At 44.5% G+C, this 14,648-nt stretch overlaps 1 protein-coding gene across 1 annotated transcript in view; it reads left to right on the top strand.

Moving 5' to 3' along the window:
• LOC139159465 (keratin, type II cytoskeletal 5-like) overlaps positions 1 to 13,328 on the top strand; it is a 23,719-nt gene extending 10,391 nt beyond the window's left edge. The window contains exons 5-8 of the mRNA XM_070736783.1: positions 3,568 to 3,663; positions 5,850 to 6,014; positions 11,210 to 11,335; positions 13,104 to 13,328. Coding sequence (XP_070592884.1) covers positions 3,568 to 3,663; positions 5,850 to 6,014; positions 11,210 to 11,335; positions 13,104 to 13,328 — 612 coding nt within the window. The remainder of the gene's footprint in view (positions 1 to 3,567; positions 3,664 to 5,849; positions 6,015 to 11,209; positions 11,336 to 13,103) is intronic.
• The last annotated feature ends 1,320 nt before the right edge of the window (positions 13,329 to 14,648 follow it).

A 14,648-nucleotide genomic window follows, 5' to 3' on the forward strand; every position in this document is an offset into this window, starting at 1 on the left:
ATATAGGGCTTTATAGGTGATAACCAACACAATGTAATGCAGTGCAATGCCCTTTGCTTTCCCATTGACATGCCATAGTGCTTAAGGGGCAGTGCCCATTGAATTCATCTTGAATTCATCGGACCAGAATATCTCCGGGACCGCCTTCTGCCGCACGAATCCCAGTGACCGGTTAGGTCCCACAGAGTTGGCCTTCTCCGGGTCCCATCAAGTAAGCAATGTCGTTTGGCGGGACCCAGGGAAAGAGCCTTCTCTGTGGTGGCCCCGACCCTCTGGAACCAGCTCCCCCCAGATATCAGAGTTGCCCCCACCCTCCTTGCTTTTCGCAAGCTCCTTAAAACCCACCTCTGTCATCATGCATGGGGGAATTGAAATTTCCCTTCCCCCTAGGCCAGTGATGGGCAACCTTTTGAGCTTGGTGTGTCAAAATTCGCCAAAAACCCGAGCATAACTCGGGTGGTGTGTCACCTTGAGAAAAAAACTGGAGGGTCAGGAGCGGTCCCAGCTACGTCTTTTTTTTCACTCCCCTCCTCCTTCCACATGTTTTGCAGTCATGGTGTTGTGGAAAGAAAGGAAGGAAGGAAGGGGGGAGAGAGAGAAGAAGTGTGCAACACAGTTACTACTTGGGAGAGAAAGAGGGGGGAGAGAAAAAAACTAAGGAACACCCCCGAGTCAGGCAAATTGCAACCGGCGCAATTTTTTTTTAATCGGTGCAAAACAAAATTAAGGGGAGAGGAAAAATAATAATAATAATTGCGCTTGCTGTACCTGCTTGCAGTTGGTGGGAAATTGGAAAGCGGGGAGATTTGCATCTTGGCCACTCCCTAACAGTGTTCCCTCTAATTTTTTGGGGGGGTGGGCGGAAACGTACAGTGTCTGAGCCACAGTCCCTTTGGGACTGGGCGGCATATAAGTATAAATAAAGAAAGAAAGAAAGAAAGAAAGTGTGGGTGTGCGCTATCACACATGAGCAAGTTCTTGCATCCATAATTCTATCCTTTCTATGTCTCCCTCCCTCTTTCCTCCCTCCCTCTTTCCTTTCTATTTCTCCCTCCCTCTTTCCTTTCTATCTTTCTCTCCCCCTGCCTTTCTCCAAGCCCTTCCTTTTCCCTCTCCCTATCCTACTACCCCTCTCCCTCCTTTCTATCTCTCCCTCCCTCTTTCCTTTCTATCTTTCTCTCCCCCTGCCTTTCTCCAAGCCCTTCCTTTTCTCTCTCTCTATCCTACTTCCCCCTCTCCCTCCTGTCTATGTCATCCTCCCTCTTCCCTTTCTCCCATTCTCTCCTTCCTTTCTATCTTTCTCTCCCTCTTTCCTTTCTATCTTTCTGTCCCTGCCTTTCTCCCTCTTTCCCTTCATTTCTCCCTCTCTCTTTATCTCAATTCCCTCTTTCTCCCTGGGCTGCTGTGCCTGCCCTGCAGCCCCACCACGGACGGACTGCCTTAGCATCGGCGCCCCCCCCCCCCACACACGCTGCAGCTCCCGGACCATCAGCGGCACACACACACGTGCACATACCCCACACACGCTGCGTTTCTCCCTGCCTTTCTCACTCCCTCTTTCTTTCTTGCTCTATCTCACTCTCTCTTCCTTCCTATCTTCTCTCTCTCTCTTTCTCTCTCTCTCCCTTCCTTTCTTTCCTTCTCTCTTCCTTCCACTTTTTTCTCTTTTCCTTCCTTCCCCTATTCCCCTCCCTCTCTTCCTTTATATTTATCTCTACCTTCCTTCCTCTCTTCCTCCCTTTCTCTCTCCCTCACATTCACTTTTCTCTCCCTTCCCTCCCTCCTTCTGTCCTCTCCTCTTTCCCTCCCTCTCTTTCCCTTCTTTCTCTCCACATCTCTGGCGTGCAGCTGGCTTTGCTGACCGGCACAAGTCTCAAGCCAGCTGCCCCGGAAAGCCAGGAAGGTCCTCCTGCCCCCCCCTCCGCCGAAAAAAACCCGGAGGTCTGCCGCGGTCAGGAAAGCTGGCTTTCCGAGAAAGCAGCGCGCTTTTCAAATGCACTGCTTTTTTGCAACTCTTTCCTGGGCAGGGGAGAGGGAGGAGGCCTCTCCCCCCCTCCCCCCGAAAACACAACGGAGGATGACAGGCAGGGCGAAGCGGGGTGGAGCTATGGGAGGCTCAAGCAGGCAGTTCGGCGGAAGAGGAGGAGAGAGGGAGGATCGGGCGGGCGGGGAGCAGCGTCTTCTACTGCCGGCGCCTCCCCGCCCCCGCCCCCCCACGCACTAGCAGGGGGATGGGGATTGCGTGCCCATGGAAAAGGGTGCACGGGGGTGTATTTTGGGGGGCGCGCGTCCTCATGCGCGCAGCTTACGGGGAACGGTGCTTCCTAAAGCTCCCCGTTTCTCCGGTGGCTGCGTGTCACCAAAAATGGCTACGCGTGTCAGTGCTGACACGCGTGTCATAGGTTCGCCATCACTGCCCTAGGCTTATAGAATTTATAGATGGTATGCTTGTATGTATGAGTGGTTCTTTAAATTGGGTTTTTAAAGATTGTTTTTAATATTATATTTGTTTACATTGTCTTTTTATATTGTTGTCAGCCGCCCCGAGTCTTCGGAGAGGGGCGGCATACAAATCTAATAAATACAAATACAAATCTTCCTGATTAACTCCAAAGATCTGGCTTGGAATTCTTGCATATATAATCTCAATATTAGAAAAACTGACAGATACTCTGTTCGTACCCAAGGGGTTTTGTCTGCATGTTCATTCCAAACAAGCAGAGAATGGTTGACTCTTATCTTAAAAACAGAACACAGACAAAAAAGTTCTCTTATTGTTTCATGGATGCTCTCTACTCTCACCATTCTAGACAGATTTCAGTCAGGCAAAACTGATTGAATAATTCCTAAAACGAAACCATTAAAACCAACAAATGTTCCTAATCAAACAAACACTGCTGCTATTTCAGGCAGATTCGGGCACTCTCTTGAAGGAGAGTCTTCGGAGAAGGGTGGCATACAAATCTAATAAACTATAAGTATAAACTATAAAATGTCATTGAGGTAGGGACACCTGTGACAGGGGTGAAATGCTACCAGTTGGCCCAGTCTGGCATACCAGTACCGATGGTTGGTGGTGGTTCGGAGAACTGGTAGTGTGGCAGTCCAAGGCTCTGCCCAGCTGCCCGGGGTGTATTTTAAAATATACTGTTTAAAAAAAAAACAGTCATCTTTGCAGGCATAACAAAGTGAATAAGACCGGTCAGTGTGTACTGCATAGCACAAAAATTATGGAAGCAATTACAAACAAGAATAACACTGAATTCAAAATGCAAGCTGTAATAGAATCACAAAATATAAGCAGTATAAAAATCTTTGGAGATTATCTTGTTCTATTCACCGTCAAGTTCAGGAATCTACTACTGCAGCAAAATACATTTTACCAAATTTATTTTGCCCAACCCTCTTCTGAAAACTTTGAGAAAGTTTGTGTAGTACAAAGGTTCAGAATCCAATTTCTTTTCAATGCTCTTCACCAAGATTGGAATCAAATCTTTCATTGCTACTGTATTTTCTTTGATTTTGAAGTTACATATATTTTTATCAGTGTCTTTTTCCTCCCTTCAGCAAGTAGATAATGAATTTAAACAACAAAAGGAACTGGAATTGAAGAGGGAGTTGTTGATGGAGAATAAAGAGTTCCTGAAATATTTTTTTGCAGAGGTCTGTATGCCCAAATTGCAATGTGAGAAACAACTCATAGGCATTACTTCCAGAATTTTCATTGCACAATACTGATAGTTAGGACATATTTACTGGACAGTTATTTTGGAAACAGCAATGATTAGACCCGTAACCTAAGGATTTTGGCAATGCCAAATATTTATTTACTTTATTGATATCTCACTTTTATTATTTTTTTATAAATAACTCAAGGCAGTGAACATAACTAATATTTTCCCTCCTCCTATTTTGTCCCTAAATTACTAAATTATATCCCTCTTTCCCTCCCTCCCATCCATCCATCCATCCATCCATCTTATTGATCCCTCTGCCATTATTTTATGAAGGGATTTCACATAAGGATCAGTCTTTTTCAATAGACACTGTCTTTTAGATTGCCATTCTCCTCCACTTTCTCCATGTTGGAGACTTAGGAAGGGCAGGGAGATCCAGTTAGCAACAAACTTTTTGGATCACCTTTTTGACTGCTTTAATACAACTAGAATAAATCTAGAAAGAGTACTTTTAGCTGAATTAACCAATGTGCTGCTAGGTCTGAGCAAACAAATAGATTAACTCCCCCAATCATTTAAAAGAACATTTTGGAATGTGATGATAGGATTCAAGCATTACCCTACAAATACTTTTTGTATAATTTATATATTTATGAAGCAAGTCGGATGTAGTGCTGGCATGAAAGCCATCTGGGGGACTTTGAGTCAGTCCTTCTTTCTCAACCTATTTCACAGGATTGTTGTTGGGGGGCAGGAAACAAAAGTATTAGGTATGTGGAAAGCAAAAATGTTAAGTATATCCAGTGCCTTGAGTTTACTATATTGTTAAGGACAGAAGGGTAAGGGGGGACATGATCAAAACATTTAAATATGTTAAAGGGTTAAATAAGGTTCAGGAGGGAAGTGTTTTTAATAGGAAAGTGAACACAAGAACAAGGGGGCACAATCTGAGATTAGTTGGGGAAAAGATCAGAAGCAATGTGAGAAAATATTATTTTACTGAAAGAGTAGAAGATGCTTGGAACAAACTTCCAGCAGACGTGGTTGGTAAATCCACAGTAATTGAATTTAAACATGCCTTGGATGAACATATATCCATCCTAAGATAAAATACAGGAAATAGTATAAGGACAGAGTAGATGAACTATGAGGTCTTTTTCTGCCATCAATCTTCTATGTTTCTATATACAGTGATACCTCGTGTTACGAACCCCTCATCATACAAAGTTTTCGAGATACGAAACCGGGGTTTAAGATTTTTTTGCCTCTTCTTCTGAACTATTTTCACCTTAAGAACCCACCACCACCGCTGGGATGCCCTGCCTCCGGACTTCCGTTGCCAGGCGAAGGCTCCCCTTGTAGGGAAACCCCACCTCAGGACCTTCTGTTGCCAGTGAAGCACTCATTTTTGCGCTGCTGGGAATCCTCTGAGGCTCCCCTCCATGGGAAAGCCCACCTCCAGACTTCTGCGGTTTTGCGATGCTGTAGGAAAACCCCAGCAGTGGAATCCCAGCAGGGCAAAAATGAGCGCTTCGCTGGCAACGGAAGTCCAGAGGTGGGGTTTCAAGGACTTTGGTGTGTTTGTGATGCTGCAATTTTGCTGAGGCTTCCCCCGCTGGGAAACCCCACCTCCGGACTTTTTTGTGATGCTATGATTCCCCTGCTGGGGTTTCCCCTCAGCATCACAAAAACACTGACATTGGGAGGTGGTGTTTCCCATGGAAGAGAGCCTCAGGGAAATCCCAGCAGCACAAAAACTGGCGCTTCAGCAGGCAAAAGGGGTGAATTTTGGGCTTGCACGCATTAATCGCTTTTCCATTGATTCCTATGGAAAACATTGTTTTGTCTTACGAACTTTTCACCTTATGAACCTCATCCCAGAACCAATTAAGTTCGTAAGACAAGGTATCACTGTAATCTTAAAAAATATGAAATATTTTGCTAATTGAGCTTGGAAGGGTTGATGAGACTTTTTGTGGCATAAAAGAAAGATAGGCTTGGCATCAGGTGTATGTCAAAAGCGATCTTCATTAAAATGAGGCATCAGTGCCATCAGTTGCTCAGAAATTAGATGGGTAATTAACCTCGGTCCACTCATTTTTCTAGACAGAGTTTTAGTTTCGCTTCCCTTGCTCTGAATTATGACCTCAAGCAGATTCTGTGCACTTCCAGGAACGTGCTACCTTGACTTGCCATCCCTCTGAAACAGCTGTGGTGCTCGATTTGGACAATAGCAGAGATTTGGACATGGACATCCTCATCAAGAACATCGATAGTTGGTATCAGAATGTTGCCCAAAGAAGCAAAGAAGAAGCTAACCTTTTTTACCAAAACCAGGTGGGTATCAGAGGCATGGAGTGGGCGGCTGAGTCTTCCAGTTTTTTAGTGTTCAATTAGGTAACCAGAAAATAAAGAAAACTAGAACGTATCACATCCTTCTTTCTGATTTACATCTTCTTGTTAGTTTGTAGGTTTCACACGTTTCTCCCAAGCATGTTTAAATTCAGTTACTGTGCATTTACCAACCATGTCTACTGGAACAAACTTCCAGCAGATGTGGTTAGTAAATCCACAGTAACTGAATTTAAACATGCCTGGGAGAAACATATATCCATCCTAAGATAAAATACAGGAAATAGTACAAGGGCAGACTAGATGGACCATGAGATCTTTTTCTGCTGTCAATCTTGTATGTTTCTATATTAATAAGGATGCTCCACCAACCTTTTCTCACAATCAGCACAATGCTGTCTATCTATTAATTTAAAAAATGCTGTTCTTGGCAATGATGGCAACTGTCCACACCAAAAAACACATGGACCTCTCATGTAAAGCCAAATATTGGTTAATTCTAAGTCAATCAAATGGATTATTCGACCTGGTAGGTAATTATAAAAATGGCAATATCACAATAACATAGTTTAAAGAGGGCAATTAAAATATCCAAATTGGTGGATATGATGAAGCAATTTTCATACCATTTTACTAATCTTTTGCTCAATCACTGAGCCATTGCTATTCCTGTAAATATCAGCAGTGGTAGTCACAGAGATGTGAAATGAAGTTACTTCATTTTCATATGGGGTGTTAGTCCAGCTTAATACTGCAGACATTGTAATGTTTATTTTAGGGCTTATTGCATTATTTGCTAGATCCTTACTAGGCTGGCTTAGAGTATTTCTAAAAATCCTAGCAATAAACCAAGACCTTGCCAATGAATCAAAATAGATGACGGTTTAGTTTTCCCAACTCAATATCTCCTATTTCTCACCCTGCAAAAAAAAAGATGTCACAGCGGAGCAGGCAGCTAATATATTTGCAATATTTATTTGTTGCGGTTGTTTTTTTTACAAAATCCCAAGACTCAGCATTTGGAGCTAAATGTTTGCAGCAGGGAATCGAAGGATCTAACTGCAACAACTTATTCTAGATAGTAGGACCAATTGTTTTATTTTTAGCAATTTTCTTTTTTGTCCCACCTTTATTTTTTTGTAATAAATAACTTAAGGTGGTTAAGATACATAATACACTTTCCTCCTAGTTTTACCATGACGACTCTGTAAAGTGGTTTGGACTGAGAGAGAGAGAGAGAGAGAGTTACTGGCTCAAAGTTACCTAGCTGGCTTTCAGGCCTAAAGAGAGACTAGAACTCATAGTCTCCTGGTTTCTAGCCTGATTCCTCAACCACTGGATTAAAGTGGATCAGATATTAGAAATTAAGCAAACAAACCTGAACCTCACCATCACCCCGATCCCCAAATTTCATTTATTTCATGTGTGTTGCTTAGGATAACTTTGAGAAAGTACAGTGGTACCTCAAGATACAAACCCCTCATCTTACGAACAACTCGAGATACGAACTCGGGGTTCAGAAAAAATTTGCCTCTTCTTACGAACTTTTTTCGTGTTACAAACGCCAAACCCGAACTTCCGGGTTCGGCGTTCGGGAGGCTGCTGGGAAGCCCCCTGGCTGTTTTAAAAGGTGACAGCCGGGCGGCGGGGCTTCCCAGCAGCCTCCGAACGCGGAAGTTCGGGTTTGGCGTTTGGCTTCGGGAGGCTGCTGGGAAGCCGCCCGGCTGTTTTAAAAAGTGACAGCCGGGCTGGGGGGCTTCCCAGCAGCCTCCCAAACCCCGAACCCGGAAGTTTGGCAAAAGTTCAGGGTTCGGGAGGTTGCTGGGAAGCTCCCCAGCCTGGCTGTCACCTTTTAAAACAGCCGGGCGGCTTCCCAGCAGCCTCCCGAAGCTGAATGCCAAACCCGAACTTCCGCGTTCAGCGTTCGGAGGCTGCTGGGAAGCCCCCCCCCCCGGCTGTTTTAAAAGGTGACAGCTGGGCTGGGGGGCTTCCCAGCAGCCTCCCGAACCCCGAACCTGGAAGTTCTGCAAAAGTTCGGGGTTCGGGAGGCTGCTGGGAAGCCCCCCAGCCAGGCTGTCATCTTTTAAAACAGCCGGGGGGCTTCCCAGCAGCCTCCTGAAGCCAAACGCCAAACCCGAACTTCCACATTCAGCATTCGGAGGCTGCTGGGAAGCCCCGCCGCCCGGCTGTCACCTTTTAAAACAGCCTGGGGGCTTCTCGGCGGCCTCCCGAATGCCGAACCTGGAAGTTCGGGTTTGGCGTTCAGCGTTTGGGAGGTCGCTGAAAAGCCCCCAGGCTGTTTTAAAAGGTGACAGCCGGGCGGCAGCATTTTTTTGCGGGGTTTTTTTTTTTTTGGTTGCACGGATTAATTGACTTTACATTGTTTCCTATGGGAAACAATGTTTCATCTTACGAACCTTTCATCTTACGAACCTCCCCCTGGAACCAATTAGGTTCGTAAGACGAGGTATGACTGTAATTTCTTAAGATGCCCTTATTATAAGTACGTATATTGGTGTTGGAGAAACTATAAAAGGTAATTCTGTATTTGGATATGCAGGTAGTCCTTGACCAATAACTAGTGATGGGCGAACTGAACCAGCACAATTCGGGTCCGTACCGAATTTTGCGGTGTTCGGTATCCCGAACACGAACCCAAAGTTTTTTCAAACTTCGAGCAAAGTTCAGGGTCGTGTTCGGAGTTCGGAGCTCTGACGTCACCGGCAGGTTGCTAAGGACGTCAAGGTGATCACTTCCTCGATTCCATAGAATCTAGGAAGTGATAACCTTGGCATCCTGAGAAACCTGCCAGTGACGTCAAACCTCCGCCACCGGAATCTCTTTGTCAGAGGGATTCTCCAGCTCCTTCAAAGGGAGGTCTTCACGTAAAAATAAACATTGTTATTTTTACGAAAAAGGACGTTGCAGCAGTGCTGCAAGCAAAGGGCGGTCCTTTCATGTAAAAAAAAAAACATGTTTATTTTTACGTGAAAGGACTGCCCTTTGCTTGCGGCACTGCTGCGGTGTCCTTTTTTGTAAAAATAACAATGTTTATTTTTACGTGAAGACCTCCCTTTGAAGGAGCTGGGGAATCCCTCCCACGAAGAGATTCCGGTGGCGGAGGTTTGATGTCACTGGCAGGGTGATAAGGACGCCAAAGTGATCACTTCCTGGATTCCATGGAATCCAGGAAGTGATCACTTTGACATTCTTAACAACCTGCCGGTAATGTCAAAACTCCACCCCTGGAATCTCTTCGTGGGAGGGATTCCCTATTCGGGTTCCAGTTCGGGTTCGGTTCGAGTTCGGCCGAATTTTGCGTAAAGTTCGTCCGAACTTGCCGAACCCGAACACCGTTGGGTTCGCCCATCACTACTAATAACAGTTCACTTAGTGACTGTTCAAAGTTACAATGACCTTGAAAAAGTTACTTATGACCATTTTTCATAGTTATACCCTTTGTAATATCCTCATGATCATGTGATCCAAATTCAGATGCTTAGCAACTGACTCATTTTATGACAGTTGCAGTGTCCGGGGTCATGTGATATACTTTTGTGACTCTCTGACAAGCAAAGTCAATGAGGAAGCCAGATTCACTTATGAATCAGGTTACTCACTTATCAACTGCAGTGATTCCCTTAACAACTGTGTCAAGAAAGGTAATAAAGTGGGGTAAAACTTACTTAACAAATTTCTCGCTGAACAACAGAGATTTTGGGCTCAATTGTGGTCATAAGCCAAGGACCACCTGTATTAGTGAAAGGAAGGGATCACAATGATTTAGCTCTAGTACAGTAGTTCTCAACCTGGGGGTTGAACGACCATTTCACAGGGGTCACCTAAGACCATGGGAAAAGGCAAATTTCCCACAGTGTTATGAACTAAAGCTTCTATTCTGGCGCCTTGGAACATATTTTTACAATCCGACCAATCGGGCGTTTACAGTGGAGGTGTCTGTCTCACCTTCTTGCCAATCAGCTTAAAGCTCTGTTGGGAGAATTGGCACTAGATTTATAATTGGGGATCACCACAACATGAGGAACTGTATTAAGGGGTCACGGCATTAGAAAGGCTGGGAACCACTGGTAATCTAGTAGCTTATTTTCCATAGTGAAGATGGAATTATCATCCAGGATGTGTTGATCTCATTTGAGGACTGAGTCTGTTAAGTTGAATTCAGGGATTCTGCCTTTCCTGGATCCCCAGTTACAACTCAGTCCTCAGGACAGATATGGCTCATCCGTTGCTGGAACGTCTCCTGTCAATTTGGCATCAATGTGGTTTTTCCCCCCATCTGTCGATCATCTAATACCATCTAGCAGCTAAAGGCATTTTTTTTCAATTTCACCTGTGCCTGATGGCATTGAACACATGAGACTTGACCCTTGGCTCTGCCACAAGGATCTGGCTCCCCCCTTTTTTTCAGGGGTTCTTTCATTTATATCTGACACTAGATAGGGACTTTCAGCTCTGTTGATCTGGATAGAGGTGGTTGATGTAGCTCGGACGCTTCTCCCTCTCACCTCAAGAGCGACCGGGAGGCTGTCATAGCACTGTTCTGGCATTCTGGCCTTGGGTCATTCCTTTTGCCTAGGGCAGTTGCTCTCTAATCATTGCGATCATCAAACCCACCTGTTTTTTCGTGCTCTGGACACAGTGGTGAATTGCTGCTGGTTTGGACCGGTTCTATAGAACTGGTAGCAGAAATTTCCTGCTGCTGGCTGAACCAGTATCAATGACCAACAGTCTATGCTCCTGAACCAGTCCTCCGGTCACCACACACTGCCCAAAACCCCTCTGTGCAAGCGCAAAGGCTTCTGTATAAAATGTGCACTTCCATCTGTGATGCCAATCACCAGGGAAGGTGAGTAGAACGCAGCCTTGATTCTGCAATACTCTCTTAGAGAAGATCTCAGAAATGTGTCGCTTTGCAGCCTTATGACTCAGCTAATCCCTTCAGATGAAATCTGAATAATTGGATAATTGTATGGTGGCAGATGTTTCAAGAGTGTTTATAGGTAAGGATGGCGTGGCTGTTTCCCAACAGAACCTTTGCTCAAGGGAACCATGTCTTCTCTTTGAAAAATGCTGACATTCAACAGCTATTAAAGTGGCACCACTAAAATGTTTCCAGATCACCGTTCCATTGCTCTTCTGTTCTTCTCTTGGGCTATTAGATTGAGGATCTTCAGAACAAAAAATGCCAGTGCCGTGAAAGCCTGAAAAAAACCAGTGATGAAGTTACTGAGTTGAACCGGCTCGTCCATTTGATGCAGTGCAAAGTTGATGCTGAGAAGAAAAAGGTCAGAAAATCCTTTTTGTTTGCAAGGGCTTCTTTTTTTTTAAAGATCAAAATTTAAATATATCAACTTTGCAATATATAAAATACCATACAGGTGGTGTGTGGGGGAGGGTTGCTTCCATAGGGTCAAGCGCCAATAATAGGAGGCTCAAACCTATTCAAACTGGGATGGGCAGTAGATGCTGGTAAGCAGCTATTCCCAGTGAAGGGCCACCAAAAATTTTACTACCACACTGTGGGCGTGGCTTATGCAGGACGCCCTGCATTTTCTTTCAACATCTTTCAGTGCAAATTGGGTGCTATGGGGTGGAGCTCCATTTTCACTATCCCACTGCGTCCCCACCCTCGGTCCAGGCAGTAGCCCCCCACTGGATATTCCCAATGATGCTTGTTAACATGGTCAGTAATGAACCATGAGAACTATAAGTGGGAGTTATATTTGAAAGTTCATTGGTAGTTTACAAAGACAAAATTTAAAAGGAGAGTTGTACATCTTTGATAGATATAATAAAAAACACAAAGAGTGAGCTCACTTTTTGTTGGATCAGCAAAGATAATCTATCTATCTTCCACACAAAAAAATGTGTTCTTCCAGGGATTAGATTTTAATCTGGGTTTTAGGGGGGGAGGAAATCAGTCCTTTCCACCATCCTTCCACCAAGCCATCATATTTTTGCTCTTCCCTGAATGCTCCACATGCTCCCTACCAAAAGCCAGCCACGAGGAATGGGGCTCATTGTTGTTATTGCTTCCAGGTACAATAGTAGAGTGTGTGTGTGTGTGTGCGAGGGAGAGAGAGAAAAAAACAAAGAGGGAGACAGACAGACAGACACAGAGAGAGACAAAAACAGAGAGAAAGAGAAAGACAGAGAGAGAGACAGACAGACAGAGACAAAAACAGAGAGAGAGAGAGACAGACAAAGAGAGACAGAGAGAGAAACAGAGAGACAGGCAGGCAGACAGAGACAGAGACAAAAACAGAGAGAGAGAGAGACAGACAGAGACAAAAACAGAGAGAGAGACAGACAGACAAAGAGAGACAGAGAGAGAAACAGAGAGACAGGCAGGCAGACAGAGACAGAGACAAAAACAGAGAGAGAGAGACAGACAGACAGACAGAGACAAAAACAGAGAGAGAGAGACAGACAAAGAGAGACAGAGAGAGAAACAGAGAGACAGGCAGGCAGACAGAGACAGAGACAAAAACACAGAGAGAGAGACAGACAAAGAGAGACAGAGAGAGAAACAGAGAGACAGGCAGGCAGACAGAGACAGAGACAAAAACAGAGAGAGAGAGACAGACAGACAGAGACAAAAACAGAGAGAGAGACAAAGACACAGAGAGAGAGACAGAGAGAGAGAGACAGACAGACACAGAGACAAAAACACAGAGAGAGAGAGAGACAGAGACAGAGAGTGAGACAGACAGAGACAAAAATAGGGAGAGAGAGAGAGACAGACAAAGAGAGACAGAGAGAGAGAAACAGAGACAGGCAGACAGACAGAGACAGAGACAAAAACACACACAGAGAGAGAGAAAAAAACAGAGAGTGAGACAGACAGTCAGACAGACAGAGACAGAGACAAAGAGAGAGAGAGAGAGAGAGAGACATAGACAGACACACAGTGACAGACAGACTGACCAATCAACCTGGAAGGATATAAAAAGGAGGGTTCAGAATCAACTGCAAATAAGATTGTAGGAGCACGAAATAATCTTTGCAGTCTTGTGACTAGGAGATGGAATTACTTTTATTTTGTTTTTGCAGACGGCTGTTTTGCAAATAGGCATTGGGGATATTGAACATAAAGGAGACCGTGCGCTAAAAGATGCCCGGGCCAAGCAAACAGAGCTTCAGAACCGCATACAGAATTCCAAGGATCAATTGGCTGTCATCTTACGGGATTACCAGGACCTCATGAATACCAAATTGGCACTGGATATTGAGATTGCAACATACAACACAATGCTGGAAGGGGAAGAGAACAGGTGACACTTCAAATAGAAGTCCAAATTGAGGCTAGATTGTTTTATTTACTACTGCACTGTTCTAAGCAGAAGCAGCCACCAAATTGGGGAGGGATAGTGTTAAATGGTTTCCATCTGACAAAATAGCAGTGTCCCGTTGTCAGGCAAAGCTTGCTTCTTTTACCTTGACATCATGTGCATGTCCAAATGGGTGGAGCTTGTCGTGCAATGCAGCAGGCTTTTACCCCACTGTTGTTGTGCTACAATAGCTAAACCAGGAGTGGCCTTTAGCTGCCTCAACGACACAGCTGAGTGACATCAGGAGGCCATTTTTCTTCATAAAATGTGTTCAGCACTTTAGTTATGATAACATATCTGTTTATTCAGATAGTTGAAATAGGAGGAAGTATCAATATGTCTCCATATTGCAGCAGTCATTGTACAAATATAACCAGAGGATTTATTGGGAGAGGAGGGGTTCATTTATTTATTTATTTGTTTGTTTGTTTGTTTATTTATTTGTCTGTCTGTCTGTCTGTCTATCTGTCTATCTGTCTGTCTGTCTGTCTGTCTGTCTGTCTGTCTGTCTATCTATCTATCTATCTATCTATCTATCTATCTATCTATCTATCTATCTATCTATCTATTTATTTATTAGATTTGTATGCCGCCCCTCTCTGTAGACTCGGGGCAGCTCACAACACAATAAAAACAGTTCCTGACAAATCTAATAATTTACAATTTAAAATTTAAAATAGTTAAAAACCCCATTTTTAAGCAGACATACCTACAAACATACCATACATAAATTATATAGGCCTGGGGGAGATATCTCAGTTCCCCCATGCCTGACGACAAAGGTGGGTTTTAAGGAGTTTGCGAAAGGCAAGGAGGGTAGGGGCAGTTCTAATCTCTGGGGGGAGCTGGTTCCAGAGTGTTGGGGCCGCCACAGAGAAGGCTCTTCCCCTGGGGCCCACCAACCGACATTGTTTAGTTGACGGGACCCGGAGAAGGCCTACTCTGTGGGACCTAATCGGTTGCTGGGATTCGTGCAGCAGAAGGCGGTCTCGGAGATATTCTGGTCCAATGCCATGAAGGGCTTTATAGGTCATAACCAACACTTTGAATTGTGACCAGAAATTGATCGGCAACCAATGTAGACTGCGGAGTGTTGGTGTAACATGGGCATACCTGGGGAAGCCCATGACTGCTCTCGCAGCTGCATTCTGCACGATCTGAAGTTTCCAAACACTTTTCAAAGGTAGCCCCATGTACAGAGTTCCTGTTAGGTTGTCTTCATCTCGCTCAGTAAGTGAGAAAGGCTTAAGTCGTCCTTAGTTATCTT

This window comes from Erythrolamprus reginae, chromosome 2 (genome assembly GCF_031021105.1).
Source record: "Erythrolamprus reginae isolate rEryReg1 chromosome 2, rEryReg1.hap1, whole genome shotgun sequence".
NCBI classification, from domain to species: domain Eukaryota; kingdom Metazoa; phylum Chordata; class Lepidosauria; order Squamata; family Dipsadidae; genus Erythrolamprus; species Erythrolamprus reginae.